The sequence below is a fragment of the Nicotiana attenuata genome, unplaced genomic scaffold, assembly GCF_001879085.1.
Source record: "Nicotiana attenuata strain UT unplaced genomic scaffold, NIATTr2, whole genome shotgun sequence".
Lineage (NCBI taxonomy): Eukaryota > Viridiplantae > Streptophyta > Magnoliopsida > Solanales > Solanaceae > Nicotiana > Nicotiana attenuata.
In genome coordinates, this window is record NW_017672818.1 from 114437 (window position 1) to 138179 (window position 23743).

The window sequence follows — 23743 nt, forward strand, 5'->3', positions numbered from 1 at the left end:
CTCCTCGGGGACATCAACTGAGCCTGCGGGTAGACCTGATTTCAGAGAAAAGTTGGAAGAAGAGATCAATCAATTTTTTCACGTAAAAAACTGAAACAAGGTGAGTCTGAGTTACCGTGATTTTTGGCCTTCCACCCGTATTTAAGGGCCAGTTCTTTCCACGTACGGGTCTCTGGCGTAGTGACGTCCAAGATTTTTTGGACCTACTAGTCCAAGCCTTCAACCATAGGTAGAACCCATCGAGTTCCTGAAACAAGCGAAGGATGGAGGATCAATACGGATATGGAAGAATCCTTAATAAAAGAAATATGAAATATTAAACAAGAAGCTTACGAGTGCGGTTTCACGCTTCCAGAAAGGATGAAACCGTTGTCGGAATGATGTCGTTGGTGGCAACTGCAACAATCGTTGTCATTATCCATGCTAGAAATAGGGCATGGTGGCCACATTTGCTGAAATTTATCACTCCCCCGCGGAAGATTTTGGGGGAATAGAGATTCATCACATGAGCTAAAGATAGCTCATCTCCCGTCTCTTGGCACAAATACCGAAGACAAGCAATCGTCCTCCACATAGAAGGACTTACTTGTGCCAAACACACCTGGTAGCGGAGGCAGAACTCCACGAAGTCAAGCTCTCCACTCAAAGAGAACGCGCCCAAAGTAAAGGGATACATGCAAAAATATGTAAAACCCTCCTTGTGTAGGGTCACTCGCTTTGTTAGTTCAGGAGCAACAATATCCAAATCATGGAAGCGAGTGTCTTCCTTCACAATAAGAATACTGAAAGGACGGATGGAAAAAGGGTATCTGCCAACAATCCACGTGCGAGGGAGAGCCGAAGGGAATTTCTCTTCGAAGTCTTTTGTTATAACAAGACTTCCTGGAATGATAGAATCCACCGTTGGAGGAGCAGTGTCCTCGGCTTTGTTCTTGCCCTTTGAAGAGCTAACGTTCTTTGAAGAAGAAGCCATTTGGATAAAAGAAAAAGCTTTTCCGTTTGAAGGGAGTTAAAGAAAGGTTAATTAACAACAAGGAAGGTTTTATAAAGTTTGGAAAATTATGGAGTATAAGTAAAAAATTTGGCAGCTAAATTCATGGCTATGATTACCTCGATAATCGGCTAAAGCTATGTTGAATCGTGGGATGACGCGTGTTTAGGGTATTAAATGCGGAGAGGCGTGCGTCTAATCAACCGTCAGAAGCCTTTAGAGGGAATCATAGTAATTTCCGCCAAAATAGTATTTCTACCAACTTCCCGGTAATAAAAAGCTATGTCACCGGAAAGCAGGGGGACTATCTGTACAGGATAAAATTTGTCATGTCAGGTGGCCGTTTAAAAGAATGACACGGGGAACCGAAGCCAACTATCCCATTTAATACCGGAAGGAATGACATTCATAAAGAAGCAATAAGTACCTTCCGCCTGGTGGCATTAATGAAGAATATTCCACAGCATTAAGTACGCTGCCCGTTACAAGGAATTTGACAGTTATGCTCACCGTTATCAATGGCCCTCATAATTGATATTAAAGAAATGTACGATCCTACGACCTCGTTCCCTAGACCTACCTATAAATAGCGAGCTCTTTTATCATTGTGAAGGGAGGAATTTTCTGGCAAACTGATACTACAATCTACTCAAAGCTCTATATAATTTTATCCTCCTATTTTCAGTTCTTATTATTGTTGCACCCGGAGGCTTCACTACCGGAATCTTTATTTCTGTCATTTCGTCTGCATATCAAGGCTAAGTGTTATATATTTCTTAAATTATCTTATTATTTTAGGATCGAATTAATTCACTTATCTAGAAACCACGTATAAATTCAACTGTACCGTTTTACGGATAAAAAATCCATATTTATTTATGGATACAAAGTTGGCTGAACATTTTTAATAACTAGTTTGCTTTTTTAATAACTAGCTTGCTTTGATTTTTTAGTGGTTGAAATCATTTGTTCCTAATGGTTGAAATAGAATTTGTTTCTAATGATGAGACTTTGGATTTAAGAAGTGCATGATCTATCTAGAAAGAATCTCAAAATAATTAAACTGATGAATACATAAGCTGTCCGGCAATTTCATTTAGAAAACTGAACTAAGCTTTAATTTGTTTCTATCAACACCTAAACTCAAACCAAAATGTGTTTATTAAACACGTTTTCAACATGCAACCAAAATATGTAAGCGCGTGATCCTCAAATGCCATGACATGGTAAAGAAGCCAATTAAAAACTGACATCTGGAAAATTAAAATAATATAAAAAACATGACATGGTGATTGCCATGAACCATGGTAATGGCGTTTCTGCCATATGAATAAAGTTGAGAGGTGATAGTTTTCTGCTTGGACGCTTGGGAAGTGTGCTTCAAGGTGAGCAGAATCAGGTGACCGATGTAGTTTGTTGGTGATCCCCAAATCTCAAATAGAAGTCTAATGGAAGTCATGGAATGAGAATAAATTTGTCTCTGGTTAAAAAAGCCAAGAAGAAGAAGGCCTCACGATTTCTTTCCGGCAAGGTTCCGATTTAAAGTGACAAATTTATTCCGAAATTTTTTATTAAAAAATAAAAATAAAAAAAGACCCTCACGTGCTTATGATTAGTGCAGCGCACAGACTTTGCCATATCACCATCATGTGTCTAATAAATATACTTAGGCTTAAGTTCATGTGTTCAATACTATGTACTCAGCCTAATTATTAAACTGAAACAGAGTTTTAGATTAAAGGCATGTTAATGCTTAAAGTTTCTTAACAAATTGAAATTTTCTCTAGAGAGGACGTGTCACATTATTATATCATGTTAAATACACTAAAGCATATATACGTAAAATCTCTGTTTTAAAAGGCAGCATTGGGACTCGCCCGGGGCTCGCCCCGGGGCGGGGCACTCGTAAAACGCCCCTGGACTTATGTGTGGGGCTTAGTTCCGTGAGACTTACGCCTCGGCCACTAGGGCTTACGCCCCGGACACGCCCAACGCCCAGCGTACTGGGCTCGCCTAATACAACATTATGCAATTCTATGTAACTAACCTTGTAAATTCTCATGCTTAATAAATCGTTGACTATTCAAAATTACTTTTTTCTTAATCATAAATCATTAAGTTGAGAGTATTTTATGTCATAATTAAAATAAAAATTATTGCACGTTATGCACTAAGACTGTTATGACAGTTAATTTTAAATAAATCTTCCATTTAAAAGGTATTTATTTATTAACTTTTGCTATGTCTTTACTATATAATAGTCCATAATTTTTTATAATTATTTTTCTAAATATTTTTTCTTCACGTTTACGAGATACAATACTTATTAATTTAATAGCTCAGTATTAGCTAGTAACTATTTACAAATAATTAGTTATCATGGTATTGTATGGTAAATTACGTGTCACTTTATTTACTTGTTGAAACTTAAAAATAAATGATGCTAGAGAATCATATTTAAATTTTGAATTATATTTTTATATAAATTCTCTTTCAAATAGAAAGCATATTAAATAAAAGGAGTATTTTAAGAAAAATATCAAATTATAATATCGAAATTCTTTCATGATTCATTACTCCTTAAGAGATACATATAAGATTTCGTATCGAATACATTACTTTTGATGTTTGAGTTGTAACGACGTTGCAGCTAATTTGCATATTATGATATATGTCATACTTTTCGTATTATTCATAGTTAAATTATAATTTATAAATATTTTAAATAGATTATTTGTTATAATTTTGTGATTTTAATGTAATTTTTATAATTATTTTTTATTTCATACTATCTTAAAATTCTTGAAATCAGTAAAATTTAAAGATCCGTGGTACATACGCCCCATGTTTCAGGGCTTACGCTTCGCCTCGTCAGAGGTAAAACGCCTCGCCTCACGCCCCGCCTTTTAAAACATTGCGTAAAATTCAAACATTATAATAAGAACTTATAAGCACTAAATGGAGGCCTTCATGGAATTGAGATTTTGGTGGGCTCGAAAAGTAATTCGGAAATGCGACTTTTAATCTCAGAATTTTGAATTCCATGTCCATCTCCATGTTGGTATATGCACTGTGCAGTTCTTGTAACATTTACTGCACATCCAATCAATGTTTCAGAAAATAACGAGTTTTCATGTAGACCAGTGTTTATCAGTTTCCACGACTCCTTTATCAAAAGATTAATGTGTTCTCTTGCCTCTTGTTCAGAAGCATCATTTTCGTTCATGTAACATTGAATTGACTTGGGAACATCACCTCTATTCATTTCATCCTGAAGTAAGAGGAAAAAAATTCATTAACTTAAAACTATAATAATCTTTTATCAAATCAGCTCAATTACAACTTTCTATAGCAAACATAATTAATAAGTAAAAAATGGTGAGTGAAAGTAAAAGTCGTCTATGTACACCAAAGAAAAACATTGGATTACGTACGTTCAGAAATAATCAAAGATAAGGTTGAGAAACATACTGATGATGTCCCTAAATCATCGGCAAGACGAATAATTATAGAACAGTGACGAATTATGTCAGGATATTTGCTTAAGGATTCCAATTCCTCTTTCGTAATTGGGTTGGTGACAAAGATGAATGCATGGACTAAATACATAGGAGCTCCAATTGAAATCCATGCAATATCCATATATTCTTTCAGAGTTGGATTATATCCATTGAAGTGCCACTTTGCTTCTTGAAAGGAAGCTTTGCAATAATCTGCCCACTAATAACGTTGTTCCAAATAAATAGATTAATGGTGATGGGGAGGAAGAGAACAGAAGAATGAATAAATTAAAATAGAAATTCAAAGTCTAATTAAGCTTAATTACTGATTTTTGAAGGTAGGGTATGACGTTGATCCCTTGCTCTTTGAGAACTTCATATGCAATGTCAGTGACAGTGTTGAAGAGTACAAGGTAACATACTTTCATATAGTCTGGAACATAGTCAATCGCTTTTAGCTCCATTCTGGAAAATTATTATCGTCAGAAGACATATTTACTTGACAATTAGTTTGAGACGGTGATATATGAAAGTAATAAAGGGGAAGTACATATCCTATTAAATAAATTTATATTCTACAAATTGAAGATATGTGTGTGATCGATGAATTCAAAACAAATTTTCAAGAAATGAAAATTTGAAGTTAATATACGATCATCATTTATTCATTATTTGAGACTTACAATCTAAAATTATAATATTGTACCTTTATACTAGGGTGTGTGCGCGTTCATTGTCACAATCACAAAGTACGTAGTAGTGGGGTGATACTTTGTGTTCAATGACTTAAACTTCCTAGCTCTGCCTCAGAGAAAATTAATCTACTATCCTTAGTTGTATTATACTAGAGCGGATGTAAATGACTGAGAAAACACAATGATAATTCTACATGCAAAAAAATTAGAGATGTAATTGCTTCCTTGAAGTAATAACTTACCTTTCAACAGCATCAGTGAATAGTTCCAACTCATCAAGAGAGCCATAGACATCATAAATATCATCTATGACTACAGCAACAGCATTGATCTTTGTCAACATTCTTCGGCAGTAACTGTATTGAGGTTCAAATATTGTCCCCACTGTCCAAACGAAAGCTTCAACAATTCTATCCCTTGAAAATGGCAATTTTTCTGCAAGGCATGTACTTTTCCACCACCTTTACACAAAATCAATGCAGTACGAGAAATTATACAAAAGTCTTTTTCTATTTGATAGCTTACAAATTGAAATCTCTTTACCAGTATGTAAAAGGAATTTTTTTATTTTTTCAGGTTACTTATAATATCACTTATTATGAATAGTTACTTATAATTATATTTTAAATGACCTAATAGTAAGTGTATAGAAGTTACGCTCTACTATCTCACCTTGAAATATTTTTCAAATCTTCTTGGTGTGTTGCTTGAACAATGTTAAAGTCCAACTTGGCAAGCTCGAGCAAAAGAGGATTAGCATTTGGCATTCTCTCATATATGTTAAGATACCAACTTGTCTCAACTCTCAACATCATCCAATACAAAGGAAGTTCCAGGGCATGGTGTACTAATGCAACTGTCAGATCATTTCCGTCACCATTTTGATTGTTTAGATAATTCTTTAGATGTGACGTTGTGAAACTATTGGCTGACTCCAAAGTTCTTTCAGTTTCGGTAGAGAGAAATGAAGCTTCATATAATTGTAACAGTCCTTTTACATCTTTACAGAGACTTTGCTTGAAGTTACCTTGTTCATCCTTGAAATCTTTGAATTTATCTAAACACGAGAAGAAATATTGGTCAAGTCTAAAAACAATTGATTTCTATATTCTTTTACACTATATATGGCAACATACTAGCAAATAGGTACACCCATTTAACTATATAACTCTATTCTAATACCGAAAACATTTATAAAACAACTTCAATGTAAATCCAGATAAAAGACAACTCGATCGGTCGTATAAATCTTAAGCCCATTTGTTTTTATTGTAATTAAGACGTGTGAATCTAACTACATATTTGATTGTTAAGGTGTTGTACTTAAATCCGAACAATGAATAATTAAGTACGATCATTTTCTCATCATTTAAATGTACTACCTTTACTTGAACACTAATAAGTAGAGATGACTGATAATAATTGACAGTATGGTACTATGGTTGTGCGTCGGAGGCTGGCGGAAGTGGTTGTGATAGGTAGGGCAGTGGTAAAAAGTCACATTCACATAAATCTTTAAATCAATAACATCTTAATCATCATATCATACCATAATATCATCATACTATACTAAAAGTGACATCCTAACTCAAAATTTAATTTACCAAAATATCCTTTAAAATATGTATGACCATTTTACCTTTCAAAAATAATAATTCCTTCAATATTAATGATGTTTAGCTTAAAGTATATATATTTATATGTATATCGCCTCGTGTTTTACTTTTGTTCCGTGGGTTTAGGATGTAAAATAAGTTGATTTATATTAATTTGAGGTGTTTTTATGTGTAGGAATGATCCGGGAGCAATTAGGGGCGAAATGCGCGAAATTAGAGCCAAAACAGACGAAAATATGAAAATTGGAAATTTCAGCGCCTAGCCCTACCTATGGCGCCAGAAACAGTTCACTCCAATGTGGCAGCGCCATTGAGGGCGCCTGGCGCTGGGGAGGGCGCCGATGGCGTGAATCTTGTCCAAATTCGCCCGGGACACGGTTATTTCGACCCTAGACCTACCCAACACGTATAAAAGGAAGACTAAACGTATTTGTGAAGGGGAGACGCCACTTTGGAGGGAGAATACATACGAGAAGCATTCGGGAGCAAGAACATCTCAGATTTCTTCATCTTTTCTTAGTATTTTCAATTATTCAACACTTATGAAATTGTTTGCTATTATCACGAGTGACTAAAAAACTCATAGTTCTGGGTTGTGATTTAGGCATGAATATTGTTGTTTAAGGTTGACTTAACCTTGATTACAATTCACTAATATATGGTTGTTTCTTCAATGCTGTGACTAATTGCTTAATTGTCTGGCCAGCAGTTAGGTTCTATTTACTATCTATGCCAGTGCCCAAAATACCAGACCAGTTGGGGCTCTTCCTAGTGATACTGAGCCCAATCCTAAAGCTCAAGTCAATGAGGTTACCTTGAGAAATGGAAGAGCATTAGAAGAAGTTCCGAAGAAAAAGAAGTATACGGCTAGTCTTGAAGGAGGATTAGTTCCCAAGCTAAATGAGGAGAATGAGAAAGAGAGCAAGGGATCAGAGCCAGTAATTGTGACAAGGCCACCACCTCCGTTTCCACAACGGCTACAGAAGCAGAAAGATGATACTAAGTATAAGAAATTCTTAGATATTTTGAGCCAAGTGCGTGTGAATTTGCCTTTGGTGGAAATTTTGCAGGAAGTGCCTAAGTATGCAAGGTACTTAGAGATATTGTGGCTAACAAGCAAAGACATACAAAGTTTGAAGCAGTTGCACTTATTGAAGAGTGCAGTGCTAGAGTTCGGAGTAAACTTCCTCCTAAGTTGAAGGATCCTGGGTGTTTCACAATTCCTCTATCTCTTGGAAAACAAGAAGTTGGTAGAGCCCTGTGTGATTTAGGGGCTAGTATGAATTTGATGCCATCCTCTTTATTTAAGCAAATCAGATTGGGGGTGCTTAGACCTACTACAATCACTTTACAGTTAGCAGATAGGTCACTAGTTATGCCAGAAGGAATTATTGAGGATGTGTTAGTTCGAGTTGGAAAGTTTATTCTTCCTGCTGATTTTATTGTTCTTGATAACGAGGCGGATGAGAAAGTACCCATTATTTTGGGGAGACCATTCTTAGCTACTGGTGGAGCGAATATTGATGTGAGGGAAGGAAAGTTGAAGATGAGAGTTGACGATGAGGAAATCACTTTAAATATGTACAAGGAACTTAACCTCCCTAAGCATTATGACGACTTGTGCATGATTACTGTGGTAGAATGAAAGAGGATAGTGCAGAGTCCTTATGTGAATTGTAGTGATCCAGATGGGACAACTGAGTTAGAGTGTGTGAAAATGATTGAGAAAAGAGCCAGAGATGAAAGAAAAGACCTTCCGAGAGCGTGCAAAAAGGCTAGACTTCATGGAAGAAAGAAAAAGAGAAAGCGCCCAGCTTGACAGAGTCGTGCCACGACTATAAATAAGGCGCTTGTTGGGAGGCAACCCAACCTGTAGTTTATTTATTTTTTATTTTTTATTTTTATATAGTATCAAGTTTTGTGTTGTTTTTATTTTGCAGAGTAGGGGAAGTCTGAGTACCCGAAGTTGAAGCTGAGGAGCATGTTTGAGCTTAAGTGTGGGGTCGTCTCGACCCTTAATACTAAGGATCATGTGCTAGCTAGTCCTAAGAGGGTCTCAGGGAGTATTTCTCACCCTTGTTTAATATTTTTCTCTGCGATCATACATCGAGGACTATGCATAATATAAGTGTGGGGTGGGAAAACTACTTTCCGAAGTGTAATTGTATAAATTTGTTTTTTTATATTATTAAGTTTTTCTTTTAGAACTCGTAGTAGACATAGTCTAGGTTAAAAAAAAAAGAAAAAAAAAAACAAAAATTGAAAAACAAAGTTTGGAAAAGCTCGGACTTTTCCCGGCGATGGATCTCTTGGATAATTTTCTTGAAGGATAAAGTCCGATTAAAAACGCCAAAAAGATTTTTTAGGATAGTTAGGTAGTATACCTTGATTTTTCTTTGGGCACCAGTTCTTTTCCAAGGGTGTAGCTCGAACCGGGTAATTTATTTTTTTTAAGAGTAGTTTAGGAAGAAACTGAGTTTCTCTGAGATACTCATTGACATGGTTGATGTTGGCACATTCGGCTATAACATAGATTCTGTCTTCCCGTGTATTTAGTTTGAATTGTGACGTCTAAGTAAAGTAAAAATAGCCTATTTTGTGACCCATTTTCTCAGTTGTTTGACTTGTATGCCACATAGTGCAATATTGCTGAATTTTTCAATTATGTGTGCTTGCTTGACTTGAGAGTTGAATAAAACCGTTGTGAGTGAGTCATGTGCAGTGTGTGTGTGAGGATTTGTGATCTTCTGTGCTATCCTATGTAGTCTAGAACTTGCCCCGTGTGTTAATCGAAGCGAAATTGTAAGTTATGCTAATCTAGGAGATGGCGTAGGCGTTTCTTGCTTGGTCATAGATGTGCTTGTCACATAAAAATATCCGTTGCTAGCCCCTTTGAGCCTATAGACCTTTCTTTTGGCAACCACATTACAAGTCATACCCCTATTTTGTTCTTAATTTGAGATTGTTAAACATTTACCTCCTAAGGCAGTTAGTCGCTAAAAGAAGTAAAGTGAGAGGATTGGGGATAAAACCGTGAAAGGGCCCGCTGGTGCACTAAAAATGGAAATCAAAAGCCACTAGCCGATGAACTTCAATGTATGGAGTGTGTGAATACAAAAAAAGAGACAGAAAAAGAAAAATTGCAAGAAAAAAGGAAAAAATTGATAGTGAAAGTATGTAGAAAAATACACACCTCCAATTCTTAATAATTTGTGTTAGTGGGAGTATAGAAGTGCTTAATGAAAGTAAGGGATATGTTGCATATGGGTTGTGGCAAGTGAATTGGTTGAGAAGAATATGAGCTTGAATTGTGAATGTAGTGTATTAAAGTGCTTAGGAGGGTTAGTCACTATTTCTTAATGTATCATACCCGTCCCTTAGCCTACATTACAACCTTAAAGTTCTAATTGATCCTAGATTTGGCTAGCTTAAATTAATAGAGATATACACTACGGGAAAGCTTATGGTACGACCACGGGATGCATATGAATTCGTTGTGAGAGTGAGCGAATTTTGTTCAATTGTGTGATGTCCTTAATCTATATTCAAAAGCATATTTGAATGTGTGGACTAGTATATATTCCCTCTTTCGTTTGTTCGTAATGGCACATGATCTCATGTATCATTGGTGATGTTATAAACTTTCTTGTTGGGTGAGTGCGTGAACTGGGGGTGCTTAGTGGTTACAAGTCGGCTTTTGAGGTTGGGTAGTGACAAATAGGTTGTTGGAATTGATTGAATTGAAATGTTATACTTGGGCATGCTTAAACGGGAAGAATGTGAAATTTTGTATGTTCATGCTTGTGTGCCGGTATTGATCATAGTCAAGGGTAGAGTGTATGGTTAAAGTTGAATTGCTCCTCTATAGTTGAGACTTGTACGTAGCTGGGCTTTATTTGATAGTCCCATTGCTCGAGGACGAGCAAGAGTCTAAGTGTGGGGTGTCGATGTTTAGCTTAAAGCATATATATTTATATGTATATCGCCTCATGTTTTACTTTTGTTTCGTGGATTTAGGATGTAAATGTGTTGATTTATATTAATTTGAGGTGTTTTGATGTTTAGGAATGATCCGGGAGCAATTGGGGGCGAAATACGCAAAATTAGAGCCAAAACGGACGAAAACATGAAAATTGGAAATTGCAGCGCCACAGGCAGCGCCTAGCCCTACCTGTGGCGCCAGAAACAGTGTACTCCAATTTGGCATCGCCATTGATGGTGCCTGGCGCTCGGCAGGGCGCCGGTGGCGTGAATCTTGTCCAAATTCACCCGGGACACGGTTATTTCGCTCCTAGACCTACCCAATACATATAAAAGCAAGACTAAACTTATTTGTGAAGGGGAAACACCACTTTGGAGAGAGAATACACACGAGAAGCACCCGGGAGCAAGAACATCTCAGATTTCTTCATCTTTTCTTAGTATTTTCAATTATTCAACACTTATGAAATTATTTGCTATTATCATGAGTGGCTAAAAACCCATAGTTCTGGGGTTGTGATTTAGCCATGAATATTGTTGTTTAACGTTGACTTAACCTTGATTACAATTCACTAATATATGGTTGTTTTTTCAATGTTGTGACTAATTTCTTAATTGTCTGGCCAGTTGTTAGGTTCTATTTACTATCTATGCTATTCTTGGGAAAGCTGTGTTTGGATTACAGAAGAATTGAAGAGAGCACGATCTTAACTCTTAGGGGGGGGGGGGATTTGTGGTTAGGATAGGAATATACCTAGTCACCGTACTTAATTAAATATCGTAATCTTAATGCGTTCTTAATAGATTGATTTCATAGGAATATAGGCGTTAATCTATTTTGAATAGGCGAGTAGTACTTCAAGAGAAGGCTATGAGAGCAATTATCGATTAATTAGCAATCATGAGTGAATTGTATGAGAGGGAGAGTTAACTAGAACACAATAGGATTGGTGAATCGATCACAACCCTGGAATAATTGTATGAGAGGGAGAGTTAACTAGAAATTAGAACTTTAAAAGTTTTCTTGGAAATTTTATTTGATTTGGTGTTCCATTAGAAGTTCTAGTGTTATTTTGGCGATTTGATCGCGCGAACAAGTTCGTATGATGTTTTAGGACTTGCATGCATGTTTGGTTGGGAGCCCCGAGGGTTCGGGTAAGTTTTGGATAGGCTACGGAGTGGAAATGGACTTGGAAAGATTGCTGGTGTATCTGATCTTGTTGCAGGCCTCTAATCTTGTATTTGCGAGATCAGGCATCGCATTTGCGACTTCTGAGGGGTTCGCATTTGCAATCATGGGTAGTTCCTATGGCTTTATTTGAATCGTTTGGTTGGTAAAAATTTGCTAGATTCTATTGGTCCGGCGGCTTGTTTGAAGGGAAAAGCCGTGGTTGAGCTTTGAGTTTGGCCGCTGGAGCGAGATAAGTGTCGTGGTTAACCTTGGCTTGAGGTATTAGGTCTTAATTGCCTATATGCTACGTGTTTGAATGTTGTGTACAACGTATAGGTGAGGTGACAAGTACCTATGCGTTGTCAGGTCATAGCATGCGAGTGAGTCTTATTCTTGCAATTGTTGCTTTCCGTGATCATATTATCCATGCTTAGACTAGTTAATCAATATGTTGATCGTTCTTATCATGTTTACGGACTTCGGTAATAACTGAGTATTGATTCAAAGTTGAAGTTGGTATTGTGGAACCAAATATCGAAGTAAGACTTGTTCTTGTTATTTCTATCTCCCTATTGTCATTGTTCATTTCCTTATGGTGAGGGAGAGTGTTAATGCACGAAGGGTGATGCCGTGCCATATTGTGAGTGTTAATGCACGAAGGGTGATGTCGTGTCGTGTTGTGAGTGTTAATGCACGAAGGGTGATGCCGTGCCATGTTATGAGAGAGTTAATGCATGAAGGGTGATGCCGTGCTGTTTCTATAGAATTATGGTGAGATTGAGAGTAAAAGCACAAAGCGTGATGCCGTACGTTTTCCTTTACTATGTTTACTTGTTATTATTGGTTCAAGGTATATTGGTTGATCAAGTTCTCATTACTGTCACTACAACATAATGTATTTATAGCTACGAAATCTTAGCTATGAATTTAAAAATCGTGGCTAATACCTAACGATAGCCACAAAAATTAGAATTTCCTGGCTATTTATATATTCGTAAAATTTGCTAGCCATGAAAATTAAATTGGTAAAGCTAATTCCTTATTTTTGCTATAATTGATAACAATGGTAGCAATAACTACCTAAATAGCTACAAATTTATTGCTACAACAAAATTACGCAGCTAATTATAAGTTTTTGTCACGCGTTAAAAGTTATTGTAGCAATAGTAACCTTTTAGCTACAATAAATTATTTACAATAAAATATTGTAGCAAAAGAAATACATTTGCTTCAAGTTATAAAAAAATTGTAGCAATAGGTAAATAATATAGCCACAGATTTATTGCTATGACAAAATAATGTAGCTAATTGTTAGTTTTTGCCACAAACTAAAAGTTAACGTAGCAAAACTATAAAAGTAACCTTTTAACCACAATAAATTATTTAAAATAAAATATTATAGCTAAATAAATAATTTTGCATCATGTCCTGAAAAATTATGGTAATAGTTGGCTTAGTAACCACAATCACATTATTTGTCATTTCTGAGTAATCTAGCCACATATTTATTGATATGATAAAATTTCAAAACTATTTCTTAGCTTTTTCTAAGAGTTGAAACTTGCTATCGTAATAATTACCTTTTGGGCATATTAAATTATCCGGAAAAAAAAATCTTGTAGCTAAATGAGTATTTTTGCTTCAAATTATAAAGAAAATAAAAATAGTTGACTTGAAAAATGAAAATGGTTGCCATGACAAAAATGATAAGTATTTTTGCTCAATTATGAAAAATCATGATCAGAGTTGCCTAACATTAATTATTAGGTGATGAAAAATTAATGTCAAATGTAACAATTATAGTTTTATTGAAAGATAGAAAAAGAGTAATCATATATGATTAAGGAAGAAAGTAGTAATTGTATATGAAATAAAAAATTATTTAACTTTCAAATAAGTAAAATTAAATTCAAAATCAATCTTCAATTTCAAATAGTAGATTATTTGTTACCTGCTTATAGCAGCAAAACTTATCAATTGACTTCTTATAAGACTTATCAAACTAATATTTTATTTGATCGCGCTTATGTAAAATTATAGATTATTATTAATAGTTGTAGATATTATGTATGTCAAGGTATTCATTTTGAAGACTTTAATTTGTTGTAGTATATATGTATATGGTCCTTGATTATTTTTATAGCACTTAATCATATATACTTAAGAAGTCATTTTAAAATAAGTGATCATATATTGAAGAGCTTTCTTGGGGATGGGGGTGCATTTAGTTTTGATAATGGCTAAATGCTCCAGCATATTTAACACTATAAAAAAATAATGATAATCTTAACATCCAAGATCTGCACTCAAGGTGCAACATCAACATCCAAGATCTGCACGCAAGGTGCAGAAGTGCGGTATGAGTACAACCGACCCCATGGGACCCCAACCAAGTATACTAACAAGTATCATAATATAACACGAACTTAGTTGATGCCTCAAATTACATTGAACAACACTAAAACTCGAATCTCACCCCAATTCAAGCCTATTTAAAACTAACAAATTCCAAAGTCTATATTCGATGCCGAAACCTATCAATCTATTCCGATTGACCTCAAATTTTGCAAGCAAACCATAAATGACATAACACAGCTGTTCCAATTTCCAGCATCATATTTCGATCCCGATATCAAAAAGTCAACCTCCCGGTCAAACTTCCAAACTTAAATTTTCTATTTTCGCCATTTCAAGCCTAATTCAGTATTAGTTGTTATATATGTTTTTTATACATATGTTATAATGATATGGATTTACTATATTAATAATTATTAATTATCATAAATTAAATTATACACTGAATTGAAGAAATGAAGAGTTGAAAATTTAATATTATTCTTATATATGAAGGAGATCTTGTCTCTGTTTTGAGTATTATTTGTATTTAAGCATAGTCATATTTTCACTAGTATTACGCTTATTTTTGAGTATAATTTGTATTTAAAAATAGCTACATAAATCTAATTTGTAGACTATTATAAATCTAATTATGATTAGTTGAATTAAGAACTAATAATTTGACACAGTTAATATATAAGTTTAAATTATTTATTATATTAACTTTAAATAATGTTTAATGATTAATAAGATATAAATTAAAATAAATAAATCTAATTACTTGACATCGGATAACAATGTTATATATTGGGAAAATTCTTGTACTATTTTTTTCGTTATAGTTATTAGGCGGGAAAAAGTGAATTCACAATTTGAGAAAGAAAACACAATTTAACAAAAAATGAAAAATCCCTCCAAATTATTTCCTTCTACTTTTTTGTGCCTATTTCCTTATTAGAGGGATTAAAGAGCAAAATTAAAGCAAGATTAGAGAGCCAAACCCTAAAATACTAAAGGGGCCAAAATCTAACGAGCAAAATCTTTTATTACTCTGGAAGCAAAGGTTCCATCTTCTTCCTCTGTCTCAATCCCCAGTTTCAATCTTCAAAAAATTGTTATTTTATTTATTTTGCCGGATTTTAATATTAATTTACAGTTATTCACTTCTCTTGATCTTAGATCACAGGATTCGTTTCTTGGCATGGCAACATGGATAGACGACCGACGATGTCGATGCAACCAGTTGCAGCCATGGGTGTGGATGGGTTTTCTCTACCTGAGCAAGAATACAAATCTGAGCATCCAATTTTTATTTATTTATTTTGCCTTTGCCATTGCTGTAATTTTAGGGATGCGTTTGAATTCTCGGCCTTTATTGTCACACTTCCAGGAAATCTTGTTGCAGTTTCAGCTGTCACTCCATTGCTGCATTTTGTGCTATTAAGGTCGATTCTTTCCCTTTGTTTCTTGTCCCAATTAGTTGGTTATACTTGTTTATAGTGTGAATATGTATATTTAAGTCAGTAACCTATGCCCTGCACAATAGGTGTTTGACAGTAGGTATGACAATTTCTTTTCATTTGAAATGTGTTCTAAAATCGTATTTGTGGTTTTTTGCACCATCATTAATTGAAAACTTCTATATATTTGTGTTTACTTTGATTTTCATAACCTAATTTCTCGTTTGCTTAGCTCTAATCTGAAAGCATTTTTAGTATCACTTCCTTGCATCAGATTAATTGTTGTTCTCTGCTGCCTTTATGAGATCGATATGTGAGATTTTGCGATTATACAATAATATGCCTTTATTGGAGGGAGGGAGGTGTGAGCTCGAGTCGCCCAAGAGCAAGGTAGGGAGTTCTCCTTCGAAGGTCTATCGGAAATAGCCTCTCTACCCCAGGGTAGGGGTAAGGTCTGCATACACACAACCCTGGGTTGTTGGTTGTTGTTGTTGTATGCCTTTATATCGGTAGATAACTTATTTCATATTCGGTGGTTTGAACTTTTGTTGCTTAGTATAATTTTTTAACTAAAGTTGGTTTTGAAAAAAGAGATATATTACATGATATGTGGAGCTTTACATGACTCACGAGTTACTTTCTTCATTTTTTTTAGGTTAGAAGTGTTTGTTAGCGAGTCAAACTACTTTGTGAAGATGACTCTCTCTTGGTTCTGTTTTATTGCAGTAGCTAGCTGGAAAACACAAGTAGTTACTATCACACCTGGACTTCAGCTTGCTTATGGTGTTTGTACTTGAAGGCTTTGTCTTAAAGGTGTAAATTTCATTGTGTTAGTTCTTATCCTTACAAGTGGCAAGCTAAGATCGATGTCGATCAGGCTAAGGTGCAGTTCGAAACGAGGGAGGAGATAAGGAAGAAACTATGTGGCTTTGGGTCTCAAATAGATAGTGTAGTAGAAGAATTGTGTAATGTTAATATTTTGAAATTGAAATATAGAATTATGTGTAATTTGAAACCTGTTTTGGAATCTAAAATATTTGGATTCTTAGCTACGTTATAACGTTCTTGTGAGTAACAATTCTTGGTGCAAATTCTTCAATCTGTACCTATGAGTTTTTGAATTCGCAGCTAAATGTGTATGTAATTGCCACGTTAAAAGGTTATGCTACACATTTGCTCTTTTTGTAGCAAATGAAAATTTTAGCTATGATGTTACATATTTCATAGCTAAAGGTATTGACTCTTAGCTACAATATAAAAATGTTTGTGGCAAATACTTCAATTTATAGCTATAGATTTTTTTTTCATGGTTAAATACGAGTACTATTGCTACGAGACTAAGCTATAGAAATAGCCACAAAATTTTAGTTTGTGTGGCAAACAAATTCAATCTTTTGCTACGATGCAATACCCCGTGGCTACAATATGAAGATAGCTATTAGTTTTGTCTGTCGTGGCAAAAGAATAAAATCACTTGCTATAAGTATATTTTTTGTGGCAAATTCTTTTTACTATCACAACTACAACTCAGAAAAATTTCATAGCAATAAGTATTAGTTCTTAGCCACAAACCATGTAAAGTTTGTAGCTAACTTTTAGTTACGCTACATCTTGCTACGAATGCTACGGAAAAAAATATGGTGGCTAAAGTGTTTAGCCACAGAAATTTTCATATTTAGCTACAATGTATTTCATAGCTGTATATACATAATGTTGTAGTGTGTCGCGATTCTCTATCTTGTAATCCCCTCAGCATGTTTTCCCCTCTCGTTATTACCTGTCTATCTTTTACTTGCCGCTATTTTGTACATATACTGTTAAATTGCACAGGTTTATTTGTGGGTGTCTTATCTTAGCCTCGTCACTACTTCGCCGAGGTAGGCTCGACACTTACCAGTACATGGGGTCTGTTATACTGATACTACACTGCACTGATGTGCAGATTTTGGTATTGGTCCTAGCTGATCGAGAGGTATAGCAGCTCGAACTGGTTCATCGTAGATTCAAGGTAGATCTGTCGGCGTTCGCAGACCTTGAAGTCCCCGTCTATCTTTTCTGTTATTACTGTTTCTTTCACTCAAATAGCTGTATTCCTTTCAGACTTTTATTTGTAGTAAATCCTAGAAGTTCGTGAATTGCGACTCTAGATCCGGGTGGTAGTAAATATGAAAGTTTTTACAATATTCCGCAAACTCTGTTACAGCCTCTGTTTAACTAATTACTTCTGTTATGGTGAGGGAGAGTGTTAATGCACGAAGGGTGATGCCGTGCCATATTGTGAGTGTTAATGTGCGAAGGGTGATATCGTGTCGTGTTGTGAGTGTTAATGCACGAAGGGTAATGCCGTGTCGTGTTATGAGAGAGTTAATGCACGAAGGGTGATTCCGTGCCGAATCTATGGATTATAAGGTGAGGTTGAGAGTAAAAGCACGAAGGGTGATGCCGTACGTTTTCCTTTACTGTTTTTACTTGTTATTATTGGTTCAAAGTATATTGGTTGATCAAGTTCTCATTACTGTTGTGATTCTCTATCTTGTAATCCCCCCAGCATGTTTCCCCCTCCCGTTATTACCTGTCTATCTTTTACTTGCCGTTATTTTGTACATATACTATTAAATTGCACAGGTTTATTTATGGGTGTCTTGTCTTAGCCTCGTCACTACTTCGCCAAGGTTAGGCTCGACACTTACCAGTACATGGGGTCGGTTGTACTGATACTACACTGCACTTTGTGCAGATTTTGGTATTGGTCCTAGCTGATCGAGAGGTATAGCAGCTCGGACTGGTTCATCGAGACTCAAGGTAGATCTGTCGGCGTTCGCAGACCTTGAAGTCCCCGTCTATCTTTTCTGTTATTACTGTTTCTTTCACTCAAACAGCTGTATTCCTTTCAGACTTTTATTTGTAGTAAATCCTAGAAGTTCGTGATTGTGACTCCAGATCCGGGTGGTAGTAAATATGGAAGTTTTTACAATATTCCGCAAATTCTGTTATAGCTTCTGTTTAACTAATTAATTCTGTTATTAAAAGTGTACAAAGGTTGATTTGAAAATTCTCTAACGTTGGCTTTCCTAGCAAGTGAAATGTTACGCGCCATTACGATCCCGAATGTGGGAATTTCGGGTCGTGACACTTCAAGAATGAAACTTAAATGAATAGGGTTTATCAATAAAATTATTTCTTGTTTTCTTTTCAACAAGAAGGCAAAAGTTGCTGCCCTTTACACCCATAAGGAAAAAGTTAAATCAATTAACGTTGAATCGGTTGCTGATTCGATTTACTACTTCATATATTTAGATGAAGCACCAAGGTTCTAGAGATGCTGTTTTGGTTTTGGTGTATATTTATGTTTGCTTCTTTTTCTACCTGGAGGTGAATTTCATTTTTATTGCATTAAAATCTCAGTTCTTTAATTGAATATGGTTAATGTCATATTAGTAGAGTTATTTTTAGTTTAATTGCTACCTTATGGTTTAATAGGAACTTTTTCAAAATGAACCAAGAAATAGCCTCCAGACCAGAGGCGAACCTATATGTTATATGTGGAATCTCCGGACCTCGTAAGCTTCGACAAAAATTTATATGTATATGTATATACCTTACAAATAGTTAATTTAAAGTACTTGGCACCCTGAATACTTAAAGCCTTTAGGAGGCCATTGGTTGAGCAGAATACTTCGCCCCCCTCGTGTAAAAATCCTGGTCCATCTCTATCCCAGACGGCCAAAAGGAGCTTTTCATTTTTTTACATTCGCCAAAAATAATGGGATTAAAGTTTTTCTAAACTATATTACAAATGACATAAAGTCTATTACAGATATATTTTCACAACATTGACATGAAGTCAGTGTTTTGTAGTTTGATGATATCTCATGCCTTTCAGATCCTTGGAGAGAGATTCCAATCATTTTAAGTTCAACATTAGGTCATTAAAATAAGATCACCTTTCAATTACCAAAAAAAAAAAAAATAAGATCACCTTTCATCATTTGAACTTGTGTATTTTTCTTTAAGTTTTGTTTATGCCTCACTCGCATGCTTAGCTTTAATATATTACATTTTTATACTTGAAAAGTTTGTATTATTCAATGTTGGACACACACGCAATGCACATGTACAAATACTAGTAATATTAGTTTTATTTACTAGTACAAATACTAGTAATATTACTATTATTTACCAGATCTAAATGATCTAGACGTATTATGAGCAATTAAGCAGTTACAAATTAAAACAAGAATATACTTAATGGGACCGAGACATGAACAATTAAGATTTATACCTTCAGAAAACAAACGGAGCCTTATTAATATTTCCTTAATTTTGGATGTGGTTTCCAAAGTGTAATGAAACTATATTGTAGTAATGGTAATTGGTCGCAAGTTTTGTGTTAAATCACCAAATATAAAAGTTAACATCAATAGGGTTCACCAAATACATGAAGTTTATAGGTTCGGGATCTAGTCTTTTTAAGTTATTGGATTCAAAATTAATATTTTATACATATTCAATGAATTTTTTAGGACAAATATAGTGTTTAGACCAAAATTACTGGTTCGATCGAACCTGTAATGGTAACACTGGCTCTGTCCCTAAACATGAAAGAAGAAGGAAATAGTTTGGCAAAAGCAGTACCTTGAGAGATATGAAAACCATGTTGTCTCAAGAGTCTAAATTTCAGGGCTGTGGCGTATAATGAATCTCCTGAGGATGCATTTAGATGTATGCTCCTCAAAATTTGCATGATTTCATCGTTGAAGTGGTAACTTACTCCAAGCCTTTGTAAATTATCAATTAGCTCCAACTTATCTAATTCTTCTGATCCCTCATTAATCATTATCATCATCTTCTCCTTCATTTCCTTCTTCAGTTTGTTAAACTGTCTGATATACTTCTCTCCCTACGTAGCACAATTACTAATGATCAGCTCGAATATTCGCATAAACTCTATGCAATTAAGTATTAGTAACAAGAATAACGGCAAAAGAATGAGTGTTAAAAAAAGTAACTTACCACATAATTATTGTGCATGGACTGAAGATATTCAAAATCCCACATGGTAGGTCCGTAATTCCCTGAACGTCTAGTGGGATCTTGATCTGAAGATGAGATAGTAGAATACTGATTAAGTGGTTTCATGCCACCTGCAGCGGCCGTAGAGAGGCAGGCCTTTGATACAAGTGATGGCTTTCCTCGGCTGAAAGAGGAAAAATAGTTAGCCGGAGGTCTTTTCGAGGTGGCCATGAGCAACATTCCTACTTTGGTAAATGTTGCCATATTCGACTTGTCAATGTGTGGTGAGATATATATAACTAGAGCCGATCAAAATGTGCTTGGCCCGTGAGGCCAGCCCCCCGTGAGGCCAGCCCAACCTAGCCCACTATTTGGGTAGGGCTGGGTAGGGATTTTTTTAGCCAATTTAAAACTGAGGCTTATAAGTCCGGTCCAAATCAGCCTGCTGGCCCTTGAGGCTTGACCGAGGCTGGGTCTGGACCAGCCCGTGGGCCAAAAATTAATTATATTCAAATTTAAATATTTAAAAAAAGTAAAAACTAAAAAAAATAGGAACTATAATCCCCATTTTCCAACCTTAGATTGCTCATTTACCTTTCCATATCAACTAGAATTTATATTTTTGATATGCATGTAGTATGACAAGATTAGTTTTTCTTTTGCTTAATTAACAACGAACTAGGAAAGTCTTAAGTGGCCAATAATATTTTTTTCAAAAGAAAAGATTATTTTAAGTGGCCAATGATCAATTTGGTTACTTTAGTATATTATTAATTATTAAATTGCTCTTCAGTATAGAAAAAGGTCAAGTTTTAATACCCAAAAAAAATTGACAATACTAGCAAATATCATGAAGTTTAAAAATTACAGGTACTATATTGATGAAATCGACAAATAATATTAAACCTAAATTAAAAAACTTTAACATATAAGCTTATTGAAGCAATTCCCGAACCTAAGAAAAGTGAAAGAAAAGTACTAAAAAATATTCATGTAACGTTAAAAAAGGAGGAGCTAGAGATATAGAGAATTTGCATTTCAATTACGAGATTCCTTGTCAAATATCAAGATTCTTGTACACTCCAAAATAAACAGAAGTCGTTCATATGATCAAGAGATTATATCACGAAAAAATATCTAAAGATTTGGAGAACTATTTTTTTCTAAAAAAATTGAAGGGCGGGCCCGCCTTAGCTCGCGGCCCTCTTAGGGCTGAGCTGGGCTGGCCATTTTAAGGCCCATATAGATGGAGGGCCGGCCTGCCCTAGTCCACCAAATTTAAAAGCCCACGAGGCTTGGGCTGGGTTGGGCTGGGCTAGCCCGTTTTGACAGCTCTATATATAACGGGAGAAATTAAAAAATAGCCAGATTTACAAGTGGTCATTCAAAAATAGCCACAGTTTCGAAAGTAATTGAAATTTAGCCACTTTTCATGTAAAGATAAATCTGAACGAAAATACTGTTCAAAATCTGGAAAATACTCCAGCATAATATACTGGAGTTCTAGCATAAGTATACTGAAACTTCAGTATATTATAATGGAGTTCCAGCATAAGTATACTGGAACTCCAGCATATTATAATGGAGTTCCAGCATAAGTATACTGAAACTCCACAATAATATACTGGAGTTCCAGTATAATATACCGGTCCAGTATAATATGCTGGAAGTTCATACACAGGTGCTCCAATCTCCAGTATATTATGCTGGAACTTTCTGCATGTTGGAGTTCCAGCATAATATGCTAAGTTCATACATAGGTGCACCGATCTCCAGTATATTATGCTGGACCGGTCCCTGTTGCAGCAAAATAATAGCTACTTTTCAATGACTTTGCAAACACTGGCTATTTTTGAATGACTAATTCGAAAACTGGCTAGCCCATGCTATTTCACCATATATGACGCATGTAATAGCGCTATGTGCTTTTAAATTGGTAGTTGTTAGAATACAATTCAGTAGTCTAATTGGATTTCCCTATAATGGATTTTAGGGGAATTATAACTTCGAGTATTTCAGTATTGCATATACTGGTTTGGCTATGGGTCTAGCTTTATTGTGATTGGACACCATTTTGTTTTTGCCATTTAATATTATCTTCTTGTCCAAACACAGTCCATTTAAAACATATCTTATTAAACATGATTTGATCTTTCATGAATGTTCAATTCAAAAGGCACAGTTTCGTCTTTCACTGTTCCTGCACAACCAAAGGCAAACATAATACATACGTGCCACTCCACAGTGAAGTACATGATTGACTAATTAAGAAGAACATGACTTTTGAAGAAAGTAGTAGAAGATGAATGTTTTTATGTTGGGTTCCAATCACTATACCAACACAGTAGCAAAATGGAGTGGTCTGTTCACATATGCAATAAGTGGAGTGTGGGTCCAAAATATCAAAAACAAATCATCCACCTTGCCCTATTCTTGTCTCCCTTCGTGTATGGGCTATTCCTCCCTTCAAAACCACCCTCCATACTGCATAATCCTAGCTGTACTCTTCCTATTAATTTAATCAAAATCTCTATCTCATAATCCTTTTTGCCTATTTTTCAGAATCACAGAGAAGAAAATCTAATTGCTTGTAGATTTTTTCTTTGCTATAATAATATATTGTGCATATAAAATTATACATACATAAAAATTATAGAATAACTATATGTATAGTTCGATTTTATTGTCGGCACTTTCTCAATTTCTCATGCTTTTTCTGATATGGATAAATAACTTTATTTTTTATTTTTATTAGTTCCAAGCGAATTTTAGTAATCTTGGAAGCACGCTGCAATTTTTTTGGAGTTCTGTGACAATCTGAGATTGTCCATGAATAGATTTAGGGGTAGTTTTGGATTTACTTGGCGCATTATAGATTTTGGAGATCTTTTATTAAATTAGTCCTAGACCCACATTATTTTTTGAACTACTCACTTGAATCCTGAGTAGGAGTATTATATCTAAGAGATAACTATTAAG

At 35.1% G+C, this 23743-nt stretch overlaps 1 protein-coding gene and 1 long non-coding RNA gene across 2 annotated transcripts; one reads left to right on the forward strand and one right to left on the reverse strand.

Moving 5' to 3' along the window:
* Window positions 1–3784: 3784 nt before the first annotated feature.
* Window positions 3785–21026, reverse strand: LOC109214606 ((-)-camphene/tricyclene synthase, chloroplastic-like). Its single transcript, XM_019378545.1, has 7 exons — window positions 20765–21026; window positions 20387–20651; window positions 5859–6243; window positions 5429–5647; window positions 4818–4956; window positions 4463–4711; window positions 3785–4262 (listed from the first exon to the last, which is right to left on the reverse strand). The coding sequence occupies exons 1-7, from the start codon at window positions 21002–21004 to the stop codon at window positions 3960–3962; spliced, it is 1800 nt and encodes a 599-aa protein (XP_019234090.1). The 5' UTR covers window positions 21005–21026; the 3' UTR covers window positions 3785–3959.
* Window positions 15199–16803, forward strand: LOC109214607. Its single transcript, XR_002066204.1, has 3 exons — window positions 15199–15354; window positions 15471–15736; window positions 16478–16803. It is a non-coding gene; the product is annotated as an uncharacterized LOC109214607 (long non-coding RNA).
* Window positions 21027–23743: the final 2717 nt, after the last annotated feature.